Source organism: Pseudonaja textilis, chromosome 5, assembly GCF_049901715.1.
Source record: "Pseudonaja textilis isolate UNSWEBS1 chromosome 5, rPseTex1.2, whole genome shotgun sequence".
In the NCBI taxonomy this organism is placed as follows: domain Eukaryota; kingdom Metazoa; phylum Chordata; class Lepidosauria; order Squamata; family Elapidae; genus Pseudonaja; species Pseudonaja textilis.
In genome coordinates, this window is record NC_141994.1 from 27,926,990 (window position 1) to 27,950,266 (window position 23,277).

At 35.6% G+C, this 23,277-nt stretch overlaps 1 protein-coding gene across 2 annotated transcripts in view; it reads left to right on the forward strand.

Moving 5' to 3' along the window:
• The window catches only part of ANO6 (anoctamin 6), a 72,046-nt gene that overhangs the window by 15,638 nt on the left and 33,131 nt on the right, over positions 1-23,277 (forward strand). For both annotated transcript variants that reach the window (XR_015743804.1, XM_087934406.1), the window contains exons 4-8: positions 3,600-3,665; positions 11,194-11,472; positions 12,650-12,763; positions 14,758-14,873; positions 22,327-22,461. Coding sequence is in view for 1 of the 2 variants with exons in the window: in XM_087934406.1 (XP_087790532.1) it covers positions 3,600-3,665; positions 11,194-11,472; positions 12,650-12,763; positions 14,758-14,873; positions 22,327-22,461 (710 nt within the window). In the remaining variant the exon portion in view is untranslated. The remainder of the gene's footprint in view (positions 1-3,599; positions 3,666-11,193; positions 11,473-12,649; positions 12,764-14,757; positions 14,874-22,326; positions 22,462-23,277) is intronic.

The window sequence follows — 23,277 nt, forward strand, 5'->3', positions numbered from 1 at the left end:
TATCTTGGAATCGGATTAGACTTTAATCAATGGATTTTTTTATGATTGGAAAGACAGTTATTCAACTTTTGGAAAGTTCCACTGTTTGATAACTATACGCAGCTATCATACTGTTCCTCAATTTCTTTTAGTTGTTCAAAAATGGGAACAATGTAAATATTGCATAATCACATTGTTAAATTTAAGTAATTTCATACATGCAGCCTTTTCATTTTTATTAATTTGGCTTGTTTGTGGCTAAAATGTTATATTTGTAGGTATATTCATTCATTTATTGGCTTAATCTATGATTAAGATGGCAGTTTACATTAGATCCAAAATTACCATAATCAGAATAATTATTTAAAAATTCTAATTATTAACAATACCTAAGGTATTAACAACTAAAATGTCCATAGTAAAGATAGCAGTAAAACATCCATGGTAAAGTTATAATGAACATTCATAGAAACAATAAACAATATAACATCCATGATACAATATTTCATGTTAATAGATCACTTCAATTACCTGAAATAGCAGTCTTACAATGATCATAAATAAATGACCATCATTCATCAAAGGATTTCTGAAATAGTAGTCTTATCAATGTTTTGAAAGGCCCACAAAAGATGAACCAATATAGATTCTAGATAGACCATTTTTATGTTTTAAATGGAACAGTATTAAGTCATATTAAAACATCTTAAGGTAAAAATGTTGCATCTGTTTTGTTTCTAATTTCATATTTTAAAATAAGCACAATCATATAGAAACATAGTCACTGTCATATGGTTGCAAGTATAAATAAGGATGAAGCAATCCTTCGAGTAAGGAAATTCACAGTGAATTAGGACACATATTACTGGACAAACAAAAAGCACAATGAAAATAAACATGGTAATATTTTTCCACTATAATATTATTTTGCAGAATTACCATTAATTATTTTAGCATAGGAACTATCTACACAAACCTTGTCTCTTTATTTACCAGATTTTTGAATCAACAAATCAGTAATTTGGTTTCATACATCTGTTCTGACCCAAGCCTCATTCAAATCAAATAAACACAAAGTATATATAAAAGCAAACCTTTTTAATGCATCTCTGTGAATTCTGTTCATTCACAGCAAAGTCATTAAAACTAATTGTCCCAGATAAGAGCAAGCCCTTTCAAGGTGGTGAAAGGCTGCCAAGAACACAAGATTAATTGCAGGGAAATATCCAAAACCAAAAGTCTCCAAAAACAAACCACAAGAACTTGGAATTGAAGGAACTTCTTTGTTTCCTGCAAAGAACCCAACCCCTGAAGGCTGGCTTTTATCTCTTATGGGAGGGGCCATCACCTTGCAGCCTTACTCCCGACTCGCCTGTGCTGCTGCAGCTGCTCTTTCCACCGAACAGCCCTGCACATTGGGCACAGGCTCCTCAGGGCCTCTGCATCACTGCTGCCAGACTCCACAAGCTCTGAAGGCAGCACCCCACTCTCCGATAGTCCTGGCCCCATCCCTGCATCATACACAGGCCCCTCATCCGAGTCCTCGCTCTCAGAGACTTCAGCCATCTGCACCTGCTGCTGGCGAACCATAACAACATCTTTAAAACAACACATAATACATTTTTGTATCCAAATCAGGAAAATATAATTGCAGGTGGATGAAGACAAGTGAGTACACGTATTTTCAGTGATAGGGCAGGAGGAACATTTGAAGGAAGTGAAACAACTAGCAAAGAATTAGCCTCAGTTTAATCCCACCACTAAATTCTACTATAGACTGACATTTGCACTTGTGGTGGCTGTCCTATGCTTTAAATGTTGATGCAGGTTGAGGAGAATAGCTATGGCTGCCACACTGTGATATAGTATACTTGAGAAGAGATTGCTGCTTTTACCCAGTCTTTAATTCGATATGGAAAATGAAGAACAGAAAAGCTGCTAAGATGTTTAACTAAAGTAGATTCTGAAACTTACAGTTCTGCTTTTCATAACTTCTTCATAACTGCACCAAGCCATATAAAGATTAGTCATGCACACAGCCAACATTTTAATGCAGCAGCTGCTGGAGCTATCAGCTTCTCAAATCAGGTGGAACATCAGGAGAGGCACTTGAGTGTTTTGAGATGACTGTAAGTGGCATTGTTGTTCATTCCTATTTTAGCCCTTATTTGTCCTTTGACATTTTGTTCCTAAGCTATATGGAATACTGTTAATACCATGGAAATAGGGATGGCTCTCCAAAACCTCTTTGCAAGGTGACTGTCAGATCCCTATCGTGATAGTGCCATTCATGTGGCCAGGGAACCCTGGATTCTTTTACTCATTTATTGCTCTAATCCCGTTTCCTTTGTATCCTGTAATTTCCCTAGTTTATAACTTTTACCCTGTCACCAATTCTGCCCTGTGCTTTGATTTACCTTGGGGAATGTACAAGGGGGGAGGGCCATCTCTTTTTTCTCAGTTTGGAAGCCTCACAGAAGAAGCACATGGGAATGACTCCTTATCTCTTTCTCAGGACAACCATTTCCACAACAGCTTCATACTTGTGGATTGGCTCATTCAACATCAGACTGAGGGGAGGGGTTTCAAACCACTTTTTCCTAACAGAATGGCCTGGGGGAGACTCAGACTTTGCTTTGCATTGTCCTGCATTCTCTTCCTTTCAATAGAAGTTTCCTTTTGAAATACTAAAGTTTTGATAGTCCGTGTTTTCTTGAACGGGAAGGAGAGGCAGGACCTTGCAGTATCTGAATTAAACACCTTTTCAAATGTTTTTATTCTGGGGTCAGAAACTGCAATTTAAATCCCTGAGCTATGCTTATTTTTCCGCAATATTAAATCCCATTTAAGATTATCAGAATCACCTCTAAGGTGTGACCAAATGAAATACCAATGGGAAAGTAAGAGTTACACTGATAGAGTTTTAAGATGTATTGTAATCCTCACAATCAGCTTGGGAAGAAAAAACAAAAAGTTGGCTTATATATAAGGCTTACTTGTATAGTTCTCCTTCACTCCATTCTTCTCTCTTTATTTCCTCCCCCTCCTCCTCCTCCTCCTTTTACTGCGGCTGCTGATAGTGTTCTCGTTTCTTCTTCTACTGTATTTTTGAAATGAGAAACATGGTTCATTCTGCAAGTTAAAATTTAAAGAAAATTTATTAGAATTCTGGTTTGGAAGGTAATTAAAATAAATAATGTCTTTATCACAACTGCCAATGGTGGTTTGCTACAAATTCTATAACAGTTAATGAAAGAAAGTTGCAAGTGAAGAAAAAAAAAGTACTTTCATAGTGAAAATCATGATTATGATCAAATTCAAAACTGTGTTCAATGGCTATAGCAAAAATTCCAGTTTAAAAGAAAAATCTAATTTACAATTAAATCAATTTTTATTGACTAGTTTTACTAAATAAATTCATATTTTATTTAATTTCTTTGAAAACAGACATTCTTGGTTGTGTACCTCTGCATTAATTGCTGAAGGCTAAATTCAAAATTTTGTTTCATTGATAAATAAAATTAGTCAAAACAGTGTTTTTTTTTTGTTAAAACGTTTTCATTTCTTTTGAAAGATATGAATCATAAAAAAGTTTCACAATTTTTAACCAATTTTAACAGAGGAAGAGACAAGTCTATGAGTCAAACTTGATAAGCCGTGGTTTGCAGCTTGAAGCCACAAAGTCGGTGAGTGCAGTCCATTGTACTTTTTACAAATATATCTATTGTTGCATTAAAAAGAAATGAATTTATACAGAAGTATGATATATGCATTATATACACTTATATAAACAAATAAATAAGGGAAGAACAAATCTACTATCTTAAGATGCTTTTCCTCCTCAGTGTTTCATATATATATTTATATATAATTATTTATAAGTATTTATATATAAATACCCACGGAAACTTAAGAAAACACACACAAACACACATATACATATACATACACACACACACACACACACACACACACTACACAAGCCTGATTATGGCAGATGAGACTCTGCTGAAACGTCCCTACAACTTTAAAAGCACAACTATAATGATGTGGGAAAATACCCAAACAATATTAGATGAGAAGGGAAACTTAAAAACAAGACAGGAGCTGAAATATTTGGAATTTGAGATAGAATGGTGGGCCTACTTACAATTACAATCAAGGTATCGTAAAAATATGAAAGAATGGAGTATTAGTAAACGGAAAACAGAATTAGATAAAATATTATTAGGAGCGGATGAGAAATTGATTTTAAAAACTTATAAAGTACTATTGGAATATAAATTGGAAGAAGAAAAGATGAAAGAAACTATGCTGGCCTGGATGAAAGATTTTGGATACAGATTCTGGAAGATTGGCAAATTTTATGAGACAAGAATAGGAAAATTACCCTGGCGGCATCATATAAAGAAAATTTACTAAAAATGTTTTATCAATCACACATCCCGCCATCAAAACTAGCAAAAAGGTATCCCAACTTATCTCCTAAATGCTGAAAATGCAATAAAGAAATTGGAATGTATTATCACGTATGGTGGAAATGTGAAAAAGCCCAAATATATTGGCTGAAAATCAGAAACTGATTAGAAGAGATGTGTAAAATTAAAATAGAGTTTGTTGGGTATATGGATACACCAACCAGGTTTGGGTTGAATAAATATGTAAACCTAGGATTAAGTGTCTTGTAGCTTTAAGCAAGAAACTGCAATGTCATTGTGGGTGCGGTTGCAGGCAGTAATATAGGTAGGAAGGGAAAACGTAATAGACCCCCTGCTTCTGGATGCACCTGGTTCTGTTTCTGGTCTGCTGCCTGCTGTGTTGGAACGTCTATCTGCTTACTTTTGGAGGCTACTGTGCCAGATACCATTTCAACTGAACACAAGGACTGTTTGCTAGGTGAGCTGAGGATTCAGCGTTGTCCTTGAGAGAAAGGTATCGGAAGGAGAAGATATTCAAGCAGATAAGAACATTGTAATTACTGTTAATGGACTTGATAACTGGATGGATATACTGGATAATGATATATGGACTGAATGACACTTCTTAATCTCTGTGTGCAATAAATAACTATTTTAAAACCACAAACAGTGTTTTTGTCTCCAGTGTGTGTATACTCTTGGGCCCACTCTCTCTCTCATTTGCCTGCCTGGCTTGACTGCTGCTGCATACTCTGCTTGGGGGTTTATCCCCAAACACTCACATTGGTTATGGGTCCAGCAGAGAGCACAGTCTAACTAACCAGGATATAGCAGTGAGAGCTGGTGTGAGTTGCACACTACTGTAAATACAAACTGTTTGTTGAATAGTTATTTTTCTGCAGAGCAATGGCACAAGTAAATTTGCCAAGTCTGTCCATGATATCCAGACTAGATGGAACAAACTATGTTTCATGGTCACTGAAGTGTAGTTTACTGCTACGAAGAGAAGGTTTGTGGGACATAATTACAAACCCACCAGATGTATCAAACTTAAATCCTAATGATGAAGAGGATTATAAACTGATACAGGAAAGAAAAAATGAGCAGGCGTTGTGCATCATAGGTCTCACTCTCTCAGACCAGCAACTCATTCATATCCGTGGAGTAGAAAATGCTGCAGAATGCTGGGATAATCTCAAAAGGATTTATGTTCGAGACAGTGTAGGAGCTCATATCAATCTTACACGGAAGCTGTTTAGAACACATCTTGAGATAAATGGAGACATGTTAACTCATTTAAACTGTATGAAAAGCATTTTTCAAGAATTACAAGAAAAAGAGCTTATATTTAATGAGTTGCAACAAGTATACATTATACTGTCTTCTTTGGATCGAAGCTATGATGATTTTGTGACTGCATTAGAGGTATTACCTAAAGACAGTTTATCAGTAACTGAGATTACCGGCAGGCTATTAGAAGAAGCCAGGAGAAGGTTTGAACGTGACCAGCTGAGGGAAGATAAGAATAAGGAAGAGAAATTATCTTCAAAGTTTGAAAGAAACCAGCTGTGTAAAGTAAAGCACCCGGAAGAAGAGAAGTTATCTTCAACGGCATACACAATTAAAAAGTGTTTTAATTGTGGAGGCAGAGGACATTTGGCAAGATTCTGCAGAAAAGGAAAAAGCCAGAATGTAAAGAAGCCAAAGAAATCCTTTGAACTGGCCATGTTTAGCAATTGTGATATGAAGAATAATAAGTGCATACTGGAAAGAGATGGCAAAAAGGTAACTGCAGCTTTAAATGGAACATTGTATGTCTTACATGATAGTAAGAAAGGGGAGGCACAGACTGTATTTAATAATATCAAGCCTCATGATGAATGTATCCATTTATTGCATAGACGTTTGGGGCATGTAAATTTTAAAATGCTAAAACGTACAGTAGAGTTATCTGAAGGAATAAGGTTAAAACCCTGTGATAAGTATTTGCGTTGTAATGTCTGTTGTGAAGATAAGAGTAAAATAATGCCTGCAAATATGCTAAATGGTTTCAAAACTACAGAACCTTTAGAAGTAGTATTTGCAGACATTATAGGTCCAAAGAAACCCAGTATGGGGGGTGCTCGATATATACTGAGCATTATGGACCATTACTCTAGATATGGGTTTTGCTACCTAATGAAAAGCAAAACTGAAACATATCAACATTTCTTCAACTGGTTAAAGTTTGCTGAAAGAAAAACCAAACGGCAACTTATAACCCTGGTGACAGATAATGGCACGGAATTTGTTAATAGCAAATTCCAGAATAGATTAAAGGCAGCTGGAATAGCTCATAAGACATCTGCACCATACAGACCACAGCACAATGCATATATTGAAAGGCGAGGCCAAACGTTGCAGGCTATGACTCGTACTATGTTAACTGATTCTGGGTTACCTGATTCTTTGTGGGGGGAGGCCGTAATGTGTGCTAATAATTTATTAAATAACGTTGTTAACTCAACCACTGGTGAAATACCTTTCACCATGTGGCATGGCAGGAAGCCTGATCTGAGTTACCTGCACACATTTGGTGCACCAGCATGGGTGCATATCCCTACACAACTCAGGCGTAAAGGGCAACATAGAGCTAAACAATTATTCTTCGTTGGTTATCAAGCTAACCATAGGGCATATAGATTTTGGGAGAAAGGCACATCTAAGGTGTTATGTAGTGCTAATGCCCAATTTCTAGAGCACGTAGGATGGGATAAGTTAGAACAGGATAATAATAACGAGGTGATTATTGAATCATACAGAAATCCCATTAAGTATCCCTGTAACTTTAAAAATAATGTAAAGGAAGAAGTACAGGAAGAAGTACAGCCCCTAGAGGAAGAAATAGCTGAGGATGAGGAACAGGTAGTAACTCAACCAAGCCCAGTAATACCCAGAAGGACTACACGTATTTCTAGACCGCCTGAAAGATACCAGGCTAACACAGTGTGCCAGGAAAATAGAATCCCAAGTACTGTGGATGAGATAAGAAGATATCCTTCTAAAGAGAAAGAAAATTGGTATGCAGCAATTAATAAAGAATTGAAGTCTTTGAAGGATATGAAGGTATATGAAAATGTGAGATTACCTGTTGGTGTAAAACCCATTGGCTGCAAGTGGATTTTTAAAATAAAAACAGATAAGGATGGAAACACAATCCATAAGGCAAGGCTAGTAGCCCAAGGTTTTAGACAAAGTGCAAAAGACTATGATGAAGTATTTGCACCTAGTCTGAAAGCAGCAACTTTAAGGGCAGCATTAGTATGGGCAGCAAGCAAGCAATATATAGTTAACCATTTAGATGTGGAAACTGCTTACTTGCATGCTCCACTAAGACATACTGTGTATATGAAAAGGCCTAATGGATTTAAAGGAGACAATAATAATAATAATGATTGTTGGTTATTAAAGAAGAGCCTTTATGGTCTTAAACAATCGGGCTATGAATGGAACCAGTATATTGTAAAGGAACTGACCAATATAGGGTTTAAAGCTGGTTTAGCCGACCCATGTCTATTTAAGAGGGATAAGAATGGGAAAATATCATTATTTTTGTTGTTTACTGATGATATTGCTCTGATAACTAAGACTAATGATGAAGCAAATGAAATAATAACATCATTAGCCAAGAAGGTAAAAATCAAGCAATTAGGGGAGATAAAGAGATATCTAGGATTGAATATACTGAGAACACAGAAACGTTTTAGGATATCTCAGGAAGATAAGATATCTAAATTGCTAATAGATTATAAGATGGAACTTTGTAAGCCTGCAAAGACTCCAATGAGTCAGGATATTTGCAAAATGGATACACAAAGTCCCAAGTGTGATAAAAAATTATATCAATCTTTGATTGGTAGCTTATCATATATTAGCAATTGGTCAAGGCCAGATATTGCTTATAGTATTAATCAGCTGGCTCGTCACAATAATGATCCGCTTCAATGTCACTGGATAGCATTGAAAAGAATCCTAAGATATCTTAAAGGTACATTACACCATGCACTGTATTTAGAACCAAAAGGTGATCTCATATTGAGTGCTTATGCAGATGCTAGTTTTGCAGCAGAAAGAGATACTAGAAAGTCGACTTCAGGAACAGCCATAATGCTGGGTAAGACATTAATAGGCTGGAAGTCAATAAGGCAACAGCATATAAGTTTGTCTACTATGGAGGCAGAATTCTCCTGTTTATCTTTATTGTGTACTGAGTTAATTATGTACAAACAAATGTTGAAGGATATGGGTATAACTGTACATTACCCTATAGTTGTACATGAAGATAATCAGGCAGCAATTCAAATGGCCACTAATATTGCAGTTAAAACGAGAAGCAAACATACAGATTTGAGGTATCTTAATGTAAGACAATCTGTACAGAGTAAATTGATACAGCTGGAGTACTGCATGTCGGAGGACAATGTAGCTGATCATTTTACTAAAGCCCAAGGTGCTATTAAGCATCTAGAGAGTTGTGAAAAATATGGGTTTAGAATGTAAAGGCATTACATATTTATATCACCCAAAAGGGGAGAATGTTGGGTATATGGATACACCAACCAGGTTTGGGTTGAATAAATATGTAAACCTAGGATTAAGTGTCTTGTAGCTTTAAGCAAGAAACTGCAATGTCATTGTGGGTGCGGTTGCAGGCAGTAATATAGGTAGGAAGGGAAAACGTAATAGACCCCCTGCTTCTGGATGCACCTGGTTCTGTTTCTGGTCTGCTGCCTGCTGTGTTGGAACGTCTATCTGCTTACTTTTGGAGGCTACTGTGCCAGATACCATTTCAACTGAACACAAGGACTGTTTGCTAGGTGAGCTGAGGATTCAGCGTTGTCCTTGAGAGAAAGGTATCGGAAGGAGAAGATATTCAAGCAGATAAGAACATTGTAATTACTGTTAATGGACTTGATAACTGGATGGATATACTGGATAATGATATATGGACTGAATGACACTTCTTAATCTCTGTGTGCAATAAATAACTATTTTAAAACCACAAACAGTGTTTTTGTCTCCAGTGTGTGTATACTCTTGGGCCCACTCTCTCTCTCATTTGCCTGCCTGGCTTGACTGCTGCTGCATACTCTGCTTGGGGGTTTATCCCCAAACACTCACAGAGTTCAGACCTGAAATTTTGTTATTGGGAATCAATGAGGGGAAATATAATAAAGAGATAATATATTTAATAATCCATGTCACCACTGCCGTGAGACTAGCTCTTTCCCAGAGATGGAAAGGAAATGATATGCCAGAAGAGATGGAAATAATTAGAAAAATTTGGTTGTGCACTGAAATGGATAGATTAACTCAAGAATTAAAAGATAAGACTGAATCTGATTATTACAGAATTTGAGAGAAGTTTTACCACTGGTTTAAAAAAAGAAAGGAGTAACTCTAGCAAAGATGATTAATATTTATGTGCATATGTAAATTTGTATGTTTTGTTATGTATGCATCACATTCATTGTTTTTAATGTTTTTTCTGTTTGTTGTTCATTAATAAAATTATTTAAAAAGGAAGAGACAGTGGGGAGCAAAAAAGGAAAGAGAAATGAGGGGGGTTGGGGAAGGAAAAAATGGACTTCCAACTCCCTTTTCGCAATAAAATAAAGCATTAACATCAAACCACAACTTTTTACTTTTCCATAATAATATAAACTAGCCATTTCTATAAAAACAAATCAATCTAATCAATTAAATCCCAAAATCAAACTTTCATTTCTTTCTACCTCAAGCACAAAGTCCAGAAGTGGTCTCCATGTGGCAACAAAAGTACTTTTTTTATCCCTTATCAAAGCAGTCGATTTAGCCCTCCCTGCTAACTCCATCAACTTTGCAACCATTTGTCCATAGTGGGAATTGAAATGTCCTTCCATTTTTGTGCATACAGTAGTCTTGCTGCTGTCAATATGTATAAGAATCTATCTATCTATAAGATAGATTCCAATTCTTTTCTCCAAGTCTTTTTCCATTAAACCCAAAAGAAAAGTTTCTGGTTTCATCTTTATCTTCATTTTAAGAATTTTCTGTATTAAAATATAAATCTTACTCCAAAATATATGTGCTTTATCATCAAAATTAAAATATAGTTTTGATCACCATACCTGGTAAAGGAAATTGTATGCTTGAAAAGGGGTAACCAATTAAAATGAGCCTGTCTGGAAAGCTTATAAAAATATGTTCTTTTAATAGGAAAAAAAAGACTGCATGTAGGAAAGACTGAAAACTTCTCACTATCACTTATTAGGAAGCCTGATTAAGAGGCCTGATTGAAAAATTATTATTGAACTCATGTTATGTTTAAGGACTTCTTACAGACATCTGATTAACTATTATAAGAATGAAATGTTGAATCAGAAAGCTCTTATGATTTTAAACTGGATTTCCACAACTTGACTTTCATATCAGTCACTAAGAAGTAGAATCATCCATCACTAAATTTTAGAAATTTGAATTTTTTATAGGATCTGCATGTCTTTTCTCAGCAATTGTCACTTTAGTAATGCTGTAATTTGCTTGCTTACTTACTTACTTAATTTATTTATTTATTTATATCAAATATATATAGTCATCCATTTCACCAGAAGTAACTCCTCAGTTCCTATTAGTGTAGCTTATGAAATGGCAGTTAAGTATTTTATGTGTCATAAGATCAGCTCTTTCAGTGGTTCCCAAGAAATGTTAAAATTATTCTTGAGATGTGGTATTTTTAAAATATCCATATATTATAATCAATATCCTTTTACTGCAGGTCACGGATGAAAAGCTGACCTTTGTAAAGGTGCATGCTCCTTGGGAAGTGCTGTGTAGTTATGCTGAAATTATGCACATCAAATTGCCCTTGCAACCCGATGATACGAAAAGCCATGACTCAGCACTTACATCAATAAGCAGATTCTTTAATGTGGATGAAAATATAATCAAACCTGAACAGGAGTTTTTTACTGCTGCATTTGAAAATGAGCGTATTTCAGACTTTTATATTCAGGACAAGGACTTGTTCTTCAATTCAGCAACTAGGAGCCGAATAGTAAGTTGTAGAATTTAGTATTAAAGGATCTTTTTTTAAGTGCAATATTAGACTAATGTTTATTTTGTTCTTCTGAATATCAAAGCAATATGTAAAAAATGCATTGCAGCATATAATCAAATGTTGGAAAATGAAGTGGCAGAGTACAACTAACTAGTAGAAAGAATAATTTGAATCAAACTGGTTCCCATTTCAGTCCAAAACATCTCCAGATGGAGTTGAGCAAGACTCTTCTTTGAAACTGGTGAACAAATTGATATCAGCAAATATAGATAATATTGAAATATACATATAGTTACATATACCAAGAGCATTTGCATAAGGCTGGTTTCTATATGATGTTGTCAGTACTACCAATTTTTATTACCATAATTTGTTTTGCCAAATTATGAACATGAACATATGAACATCGGCAAATGTTTTTTTGTTTTTGGTATGGTCATGGTTTTTCAACAGATTTTATTATGCAAAAGTTCATTTTCAAAGCTGTTTGTGTTAAAAAACAGAAAATCATACATTCACAAACTCTTTTGGTCTGCAAGACATGCCATAAGAGTTATTATAGATGTTGCAGCCCATATGAAACTAGGACCATATACTTTAAAAACTATTTTTGAAAAGTCAAGCATTTGTTCACATGGGCTGTGGAAGGATTCAAGGTACAAATAAGGAAAAACATGTGTTCAGCTACTAACCCCTGACTAAGACCTTTCCTTACTGCTGAGCTCTATGGTTTACCATAATAGAGATTAAAGAAAAGCGAATGCTGTTTGCCACTGTTACATACCACTTCTATCACCTGATTTTCACCCATGAAAATCTAATAGTTTTTTCACTGCTTGAGCCCATCTTTGAACAGTGTCATAATACATGGGAAAATACTATTTTAACAACTGATGACTTATGCCTATTTCATTCATAGGCTGAAGAGAAGATGAAGGCAACATTATGAAAACATAGGAAACAAAAGTTGTTGCCAGGGTTTGTTTAGGCCATAATTAATTGCAACTAGGGAAAAGTATTTAAAAAGAACACTGGTAAATTCCAAGAGAAAATTACAGCAGGAAGACATTTTGCCTAGTAACTACATGTACTCATAAGTATTGTCTCATAAATATTTGCCACTTTTTGAATTCATTCCCTGCTAATGAAAAAATCGGGGGGGCGGGGATTTCAGGTTCACTTTATTCTTTGTCGAGGAGAGTATGCTATGAAAAATAATGTGAAAATGTTTGGTATCAATAAACTTTTGGACTCTGGAATCTACAAGGCTGCTTTTCCACTCCACGATGTGAGTCTAATTAATAAAGAATTACTTTTTTCTTATATTTATGTACAATGTTAATCTTGTGATCTTTTTTTAAGTTATACCAAATTCACTCTGTTATACAAGCTCAACTAAAAACCTTCACAATGGACAACAACAAAGGAATATATAAATTTTAGACACTAACTTCTATTGAAATGATTATGTAGCTTCTCTCTGTCATGCAGAGTAGCTTTTAAAACTGTGATGGCAAACTTATGGCACACGTGCCAGAAATGGCATACAGAGCCATCTCTCCGGTCATGCCACCCATCGCCTGTTGCTCTTCTGGGTTCTGGTGATGCATATGCATGCCAGCCAGCTGGTCTTCGCACATGGAGCACTGGAAACCAGAAGGGCAGCTCCCTGGCTTACATCCGCGCGCTGGGAAGCATGCGCTGGCCAGCTGGTCTTCACACACACATGCACCAGAAACCGGAAGGACAGCTAGTCTTCAGGTTTCTGGTGGCATGTGTGCACGAAAACCAGCTGGCTGCATGCATGTGCGTGCTGGAAACCGGAAGCTCAGCTTCCCAGTGCGCATATGTACTTCCTGTTTCCAGTGGTCCCACGTGCACTGGCGAGCTGCTTTTCCGGTTTTCGGTGCTCCCCTGTGCACATGCTCATGCCAACACTGTTTTAAAAGCTATGTTTAATTAAGGTTTCATAATATGGGAAGTTTTAACTAGAGTAGTCTATAATTCAAATAGTTTTAAATTTTGAAACAGGACTTGATTGAGAAATTCTGAAGTTCAGGATAATGTTAAATATAGTGTGATCCCCTGCCCCCCCCATTACAGTGTGTCTTAGAGGGATTGGGATAAGAAGTCTGGGAAGGATGTTTGTGTGTAGAATTCCACATCCCTTTTGTGAATTGCTCTATCCTACAAAGGCAAAAATCAATAATGTGGAAGCATGTATAGAAGAGAAAAGTGATTGCATCAACTGAAAATTAATCAGGAAACTTCTGAATATACTTCAGAAAAAAACAATACTTTTCAACTTCCAAACTAATATATTAATACAACTATTTTCAAACAAAGGCATTTAGACTCTATTTTCTACATTTTATAAAATTTATGTGGTTTGGAAATTGAACTCTTGACAGCAGGAAGACATTTTGCCTAGTAACTACATGTACTCATAAGTATTGTCTCATAATTTTAATCTATTTTTCAGTTTTATGTGTTGATCATTTAATTCTGGAATCTGTCCCAATAAAGAAGAATATTTGTAGCTCAGGATTGAAATGAGGGTCCTTGGTGCTCTCTGAGAATGGTTATTTTGTTGCAAATATTTCCTTACTCAAACTAGGCAACTTCATTAGTGCTAGTCTTGTAGAGCTGTATTTTGTCCTTTCATGTGACAAATAACAATTGCCTATAGATTCGCAGAAGCATGTCTTCAGTGGTATAATTGTTGGCAATCCTGATAGTTTTTAAAACTATAATAAAACACAACAGGCAAATAAAATTTGGTCCTTATTAACACTGGACAAAATAGAATGTACCAAAATTTGTTCCCAGGAGAAAATACATGAAAAAGAAATTACAATGAGATGAATAATGACTGAGTTAATCAAAAAAATACTCCAGAGTTGTTTAGGACATAAATGATTCATTGGGGACTGGATTTTGACAACAATTTTACATAGCTAGTTTAACTGCCTTTCCAATAGGTGACTCTAAGACTTGTTCACTTGTGTGAACAAGTCTTAGCTCAATCTGCTACTGAAACAAAATAAAGCAATTACGACCACCATTGCCTCTTGAGCGGTATTTTAAAAATAATACAGGAGATTCTAGTTTCCTTCATAATAATGATAAAATATATATTGATGTGGCATATAGGTGGTAGCAATTTCAGACTTTCAGAATAATTATTCATGCTTGAATGTAGGGCTAAATGTGAGCTGATTAAAATAAACACAAATTTGTGGCCTTGGATCATCAATTAATGAGAAAATGTTTTGTTTATAGTCAAGATTCAATTGCCAATCACAGGATCCTAATTGTCCAAATGAACGACAATTGCTATACAGAGAATGGGCCTATCCTCGAAATATTTTCAAACTGCAACCCTTAGACCTTGTCAGGTAAGTATTAAGGAATGTTATACCATTTCTTATGAGTATTTTATTTTTCTATGAATAATAATCATTTAACAGAAAATAAGCTTTTATAATATTGCATTAGGCAATATGAGAAAAAGCAAAGATGTGTTTCTTTAGACAATTTATTCAGTATGTAGGCCATTGAACTGCCAATGACTCTGGCCAACTTGCAATTAAAACATAAACCAAAAACCCAGCTCAAACTCTACTTAGTTCCAAAGCCTGAGACAACTATCAGCTTTTTAATTGTTTCCTGAATGTCATCAGAGCATGAACCATTCAGGCCTCTAGTGTCTAAGTATATTTTGCATTACTTTATATTTGTATTATTACTTTTAATAATACACTATTCTTAAAATAATATTTTTAAAAGTTCAGTGGTGATAATCCATATATAAGTAGTCCTTGCTTAATGACTACAAGAGGCCCAGCAACCCCATTGCTTAGAGATGATTGTTAAGTAAGCTAGCACATCTGTGAAGGACTTATGACCTCACTTCTCTTGAGGTTCTTTATTATTATTGTTTTATTTATTTTCAAAGTGCATATCTATTTACATTTTAATAGTACTGTGTCAAGCATTTACATATATTTACAATTTTTTCCATATTAAACCTTATTTCTCTTCTCTAACCATAAATACAACATTTCCCTTACCTCATAAAACTCCGACTCCTCTTTACCTTTCAATTTCCCCATAAGCCTATCCATTTCGGCGCAATCAAGTATTTTATTTATTACCATATTCTCAGAAGGTACATCTTCTGCTTTCCAGCTCTGGGCATAAACAATCCTTGCTGCTGTAATTATGTGCTGTACGATGTATTGGATATGCTTCTTTAAATTTCCTTCAATCATCCCCAATAAAAATGTTTCTGGTTTAAATTCAGTGCCATATCCTGTAATTTTTTGTATCCATTTCCTCAATTTTCCCCAGTATTTTTTAGCTTTGGGGCATTGCCAACACATGTGATGTTATACATGTTTTGTCTGTAAGCTTACATTTCCAACGTTCTGATTTCATGTTTGGATATACTGTATTTTTGGCCAATCTCGCCAGTGTCAAATGCCATCTATAAAACATCTTAACTAGGTTTTCTTTGTACAATGTTGACAATGTTAATTTGGAGTTCCTGATCCAAATTCTTTCCCAATCTTTTAACTGTATACTATGCCCTATACTTTGTGCCCATGCAATCATTGGGCCCTTAACTACTACTTCTTCCATTTCTACTTTGAGCAAATAGTTATACGTTATAAATTTTTCTTCTTTACCAGTCAAAATTTGATCTAGTTGTTGGGATTCCCTTTCTATTCCAAATTTCTCTATATCTTTTTTATGCCTCATTCTTATCTGCAAATACGGCCACTAGTCTACAATTATACCCTGTTCTTTTAGTTCTTCATTTGTTTTTAAATTTCCCTGATTATCTAATAATTCCTTATATCTAATCCTCTTTTTCTTCTCCATTGTATTCAGGTAAATCACTGCTTCCATCGGTGACACCCAGTCCAGTAGTTTCATGTAGTATTTCCTCGTTAACTTTTCCCATGTTGTTATTAATGAATCCCTAACTTGATGGCAATAAAAATATAAATGTATCCTTACTCATTTACCCCACAAGAAGGCCTGCCATCCTGTGTGAAGGTCATGCCCTTCAACTGTTAATACTGTCTTATTATCTAAGTTTATTCTTTGATCCAGAGTAAGACTACCACCTGGTAATATAGCTCCCATTTTGGAAGTCCTAGGCCACCTCTGCTTCTACTATTTTGTAATATTTTTGCATTGATTCATGCTTTCTTTCCCATCCATATGAATTTGAGCACCATTCTATTCAATTCTTTGAAAAATTTTCAATCTAATTTTATGGGGATTGTCTGAAATAAATATAACAATTTTAGTAGTATATTCATTTTTATTGTGGCAATTCTGCCCATCAACAACAGTTGCAACTTTTTCCAACTCTCTAAATCTTATTTGATTTGTAACATCAATTTCTTATAATTATCTTCCTTTATGGTCGAACATCATCCTGTAAGCCAAGTCCCCAAACATTTAATCTTTTTTTCCACTTCTAATCCCAGTTCTCTTTCTAATCCCTTCTTTAGTTTTTCTGTTAAATCCTTTACTAACATTTTTGTTTTTTCTTTATTAATTTTTAGTCCTGCCATTAGTCCATATCTTTTGATTTCTCTTATCAAATTTATCCCTGTCCCCTAGGTTCCTCAATGAAGAATACTAAATCATCCGCAAATGCTTGCATTTTGTATTCCTGATTTTTAATGTTTAGTCCTTTTATTTCCTCATTTTGCCTTATTTGAGTTAGAAGCACTTCTATCGTTAATATAAAAAGTAGAAGTGATGTAAGACAACCTTGTCATACTCCTTTTTTAATTCCAAATATTTCAGTGCAGTCTCCATTTACTATCACTCTAGCTTTTTGCATAGCATATATTATACTAATCATTTTTTCAAATTTTATTCCAAATCTCATACTTTTAATTTGTTGAATCAAAACCTGCCAATTAAGGTTGTCAAATGCCTTCTGGACATCCAGGAAGATTAGTGCCACCTGTTTCCCAGGATGTGCCTCATAATATTCTAAAATGTCTAAGACCATTCTTGTATTGTATTGTTGTATTGTAATTTGCCTCACTGGCAAAAAACCATTCTGGTCTGGATGTATTATTTCATTTAGCACTATCTTCAATCTTTCTGCCATTATTGTGGTAAAGATTTTATAGTCAGTCATTACATATTCAGCAGCGAGATCGGTCTATAATTTTTGATATATTTGTGATCTGTACACTCTTTTGGAATGAGGTTCTTTCATTTTGAGGTTCTCTTTGTAACTTATATTCTAATTCTCTAATCTCTGTCATTAATTTTTCCAGCTGTTGCCTCCTTTCCCTGTTTCTTTTTGCTGTATACCCCTGAAATATGCTTTTGCTATGTCCCATACTATCTGAAGTGAGGTGTGTTGATTTTGATTTTCCTTAAATAACATTTCCATTTCCTTTTTTATCCTTAAAGTTTTTTTTTTTTTTTAGAATTTGGGGATTTAATGTCCATCGTCTCATTTTTTTTATATCCTTTCCAAATTATTGTTAATGGATTGTGATCGGCCCATGTGTTCATCATAATTTCTATCTTGTCCACCTCATTTCCTAATTCTCCATTCATCCAGACCATATCCTTGCAGGACCACAATTTATGTGGGTTTGAATAAAAAGTATATTCCCGTCCTTTAGGATTTATCCTGCTCCATTGATCAAACAAATTCAATTCTTGTGTTATTTCAAAAAATGTGGCTGGTAATGTTTTCCTTTTCTTTTTTGACAAATTGCCTACATAGTCTTTCTTCGGATCTACCACTGCGTTATAATCACCTACAACACATATATTTTCATATTCTAATTCTACGTTTTTTTCATGTAGTGCTTTATACAATTCTTTTTGGTTCTCATTTGGAGTGTAGATTATTACCAATATCATTAACTTTTGTCCAATCTGTAGTTCAATTAACAGGATCCTTCCATTTTCATCTGCATATTTTAGCTTCACTTCTAACCTTGCATTTGTATAAGCTGCTAGCCTTCTTTGTTTATGTTTTGCTAGAGTAGTATATAGCTTCCCTAATCTGGAGTATTCTAAACAATCCCTATGCTGGTCTTTTATGTGCACCTCCTGTAAGCAGATAATGTCTGTTTTTTCTTTAACCAATCTTTTAAGTGTTTGTTTCCTTTTAGCTGGAGAGTTTAGCCCATTAATATTTATTAATATTAGCTGAATTTCTTTATCTATTGACTTAGTAGTTTGGCTTCTGTCTTCTATTTATTCTAGAATACCTTTGTGGTTTTGTCCTTCATTCTCTTCCCTCTGCTCCTTTTTGTTCCTGTCCTTTCTTACTTCCTCCTTCTTTCTCTACCTCTCTTATCTCTTGTGGATGATCTTCCTGGCTCCTGAATTCCACTTCTTCCTTGCTGCTGTTCTCTTCTTCCTCGCCTACTATTTGATCACAAAATTCCCTTGCTTAAGTGACCTGTGATTAAGAGAGACATCATTTGATCACAATATGTGATTGTATGCCAAATTCTCCATTTACTCTGTTTGTGAAACATGCAAATAGCATGACTATAGGATGCTGTATAAGTTCTAAATAGAAGAAGCAGTCCTAAAGTTATATTTTTAGCATTTATAACATCAAATGGTCACTAAACAGGATAGTTGTTAAGCAAGGACTGCCTATGACTATAGAACATAAGTTACAGAAAAAAAATCATATGAATCATATTATATCTTCATAAATAATGAATGTTGGGTTCTTGAAGAGTTCTTGGAAAAATAAAGTTCATAGTGGTGGATACAGTACCTGATTATTCACAATTGGAACTGCAATTATGAGAGTCTTACAGCACTTCCAGACTGAAATTCACAATGTGTGATGTGAAAAGATTATCCCAGTGATAAAATAAATGTGAGAGTTATTATTTCAAGTAATTCCTGTATATCACAGTTTATTAAATAGAGAATTGCTTTTCCAAGGGACTGAATGGAAAGAAATGAAAACCACACAGACTTATATATATAAGTATATATTTTCATGTGACAACACTGAATAAATGACACTTGGCTACAATGTAGTGAGTATACAGCTTGTATAACAGTATAAATGTGCTATCCCTTCAAAATAACGCAACACACAACCATTAATGTCTAAACTACTGATAACAAAAGTGGGTACACCCCTAAGTGATAATGTCCAAATGGGGCCCAAGTAGCCATTTTCCTTCCCTGATGTAATGGGACTCATTAGTGTTACAAGGTCTCAGGAGTGAAATGGGAACAGGTGTGTTAAATTTGGTGTTATTGCTCTCACTCTCTCATACTAGTCACTGGAAGTTCAACATGGCACCTCATGGCAATAAACTCTCTGATGATCTGAAAAAACCAATTGTTGCTCTACATAAAGATAGCCTAGGTTATAAGAAGATTGCCAAGACCCTAAAACTGAGCTGTAGCACAGTGGCAAAGAGCATACAGCAGTTTAACAGGACAGGTTCCATTCAGAACAGGCCTTGACATGGTCGACCAAGGAAGTTGAGTGCCTGGGCGCAGCATCATATCCAGAGGTTGGCTTTGGGAAATAGATGTATGAGTGCTTCCAGCATTGCTGCAGAGGTTGAAGGGGTGGGGAGTCACCCTGTCAGTGTTCATACCATATGCCACACACTGCATCAAATTGGTCTGCAGGGTTGTCATCCCAGAAGGAAGCTCTTCTAAAGATGATGCACAAGAAAGCCCACAAACAGCTTGCTGCAGACAAGCAGACTAAGGACATGGCTTTCTGGAATCATGTTCTGTGGTCTGCTGAAACCAAGATAAACTTATTTGATTCAAATGGTGTCAAGTATGTGTGGCAGCCACCAGATGAGGAGTACAAAGACAAGTGTGTCTTGCCTACAGTCAAGCCTGGTGGTAGGAATGTCATGTTCCGGGGATGCATGAGTGCTGCCAGCACTGGGGAGCTACAGTTCATTGAGAGAATCATGAATGCCAACAGGTATTGTGACATACTGAAGCAGAGCATGATCCCCTCCCTTTGGAGACTGGGTTGCAGGGCAGCATTCCAACATGATAACGACCCCAAACACACCTCCAGAATGACTACTGCCTTGCTAAAGAAGCTGAGGGTAAAGGTCATAGACAGGCCAAGCATGTCTTCACACCTAAACTCCATAGCATCTGTGAGGCATCCTGAAACAGAAGGTGGACATTGTGACATTGTCATGGAGGAGTGGAAGAGGACTCCAGTGGCAACCTGTTAAGATCTGGTGATCTCTGTGCCCAAGAGGGTTAAGGCAGTGCTGGAAAATAATGGTGACCACACAAAATATTGAGCACTTTGGGCACCATTTGGACATTATCACTTAGGGGTGTATTTACTTTTGTTGCCAGCAGTTTAGACATTAATGGCAGCATGTTGTGTTATTTTGAGGGGACAGCACATGTACACTGTTATACAAGCTGTATACTCACTACTTTACATTGTAGTCAAGCGTCATTTCTTCAGTGTTGTCACATGAAAAGATATACTTAAATATTTACAAAATGTGAGAGGGTGAACTAACTTCCGTGAGATACTGTAAGTTAAAGTAGAGCCTAGAGCACAATGGCACAGTGGTTAGAAGGCAGTATTGTAGGATAATGCTGCCCACAGCCAGGAATTCGATCCTGACTGGCTCAAGATTGACTCAGCCTTCCATCTTCCCAAGGTCAATAAAACGAGGACCCAGACTGTTAGGGGCAATATGCTGACATTATAAACCAGTCAAAGAGTGCTGTAAATCACTGAACTAGTATATAAACCTAAGTGCTATTGCTATAGCCAAATACTTTTACTCAAAAAGACCCCAAATATTCATAAAACAGTCTGGAAGTTTGTTGGAGGTAACCAGACAACAAAGAAAATCATCTGGTGCTGATGTTGCTCATGAATTCAACATTGAACAAGATGTAGTAGTAAAGACTGATTTGTCTTTCTTTCCTCTTAGATTCCATATCAGGATTTTTTTTTTCTTTCTCTCATGGCATAGAGCAGAGTTCTGCAACCTTTTTGGTTTTGCGGACCAGTGACGGGGAGGGGAAGGGGGGTGGTTCCACATGAGCAGGAGGAATGCACATGCACATAGCTCCGTTTATGCAAGTGGGGATGCACATGCACATCCATGCATTCACCTGCCACTTCCATGGCCTGGTTTTGAGTGGCTCAAGGTCCAGAGGTGGGCCTCATCCTGAGGTTGGGGACCCCTGGCACGTTTGTCTCCCACTGTAAATAAGACAAAAGTCACACAATCAGTTTTGAAATAGCTTAATTAGATTCAGAAGAATTGCAAGATAGAAAACAGCTGGTCATCTAGGATGCTATTCCTTTTGAGCAAGCTTCCATTATTTTAACATCTGTTTAATGAGAATGCATACATGCATACAACCCATTATGCTATTCCCATTAGGGGGAACTATATGTTATGCACAACATAGAAAAAAGAAAAAAGTAGTAAGCAAAAGAAGTTAAGGCGTAAGGGAAAGGAAAGGAAATATAAACTTTAGTTTTCAACAGCACCATTCATTAAATCTCTCTATAACCTTCTGGAAATTATCATTTCTTTCAATTTGTCCATACAGAGATTGTCTTTTAATATTTGTTAATGTCATATTTAGTTATTGTAACTTAAAATAATTAAGGCCTTGCTATTTAAAAAAAAATAACCTTAATTACTTTTGAGTGATCCTGGACTCATTCTTAAACACAGAAATCAGTGTAGCACAGGAGTGCATTATAATGCTTTCTTCTTAAATATATAAGAAGCTGGTTTTGTTAATAAAGGAAATACACATCTATATATTCAAAGGATGTTGTTGTGTCCATAGGAAATATTACGGTGAGAAAATTGGGATCTATTTTGCCTGGCTGGGATTCTATACCCGGATGTTACTTCTGGCAGCAATAGTTGGTGTTGGATGTTTTTTATATGGATATTTCACAAAGGATAACTGCACTTGGAGGTAACCTTATGATTCATGTTTCTTGTGTTATTTATAGTCATGCATAAAGATCTTAGCTCCTAATTAGACCTGACCATTCTCATATAATAATTTATTCTTGTTAGTTCATATAGGCTGCAAATTCTACACATACATCTCAGAGAATAATAAATACATACTGAATTCCATGGTCAAAACAGTAAGGATGTAGCAGAACCATATTCTCTTTTCTTCTTTGGTGGATCTTGGAATTGTTTTCCATAGGAATGAAATTGTGTAAAGTATCTACAGGGTGTCTTAAATTAGGGCTTAATGGGGAAAATAGGATTTCGGAAGAAGAGAGATACTGCCCTTTCTTTGCCACTGGAATTCCCCATTTGAAGAGGTAACCTCAGCAGAGACAGGGAAGAGACTTGTAGAATTTTGGCCAACATATCAGGGACATCACTACATACTTTCAACAAAACTATCCCCTCCCTCATATCTACAGATTTTTAATCCTACTCTAATCACTTTTAGCTAGATGATCTGGACAAGCAGATTTGGGGTTTTTTTTGTAATTTTTTTTTTATTTTTGAATATGCATCAATATCATTATATGAACAGTGAGGCATCTGGGTTTAATTTAAATACAAATAATAATGTTAATATATGTTACATTAGTCATACTTATGTAATTATGGTGTTATTATACATATTTGTATTGGAGTGTGTTTCTTTATTGTTTAGTTGTTCAGTGTTTTGTGTGCCATTTCAATAACAATCACAATATTATTTAAATGTACATAGCGATACCATCTTTCAACATCTAATCTTTACAACTAGTTACTGTATTAC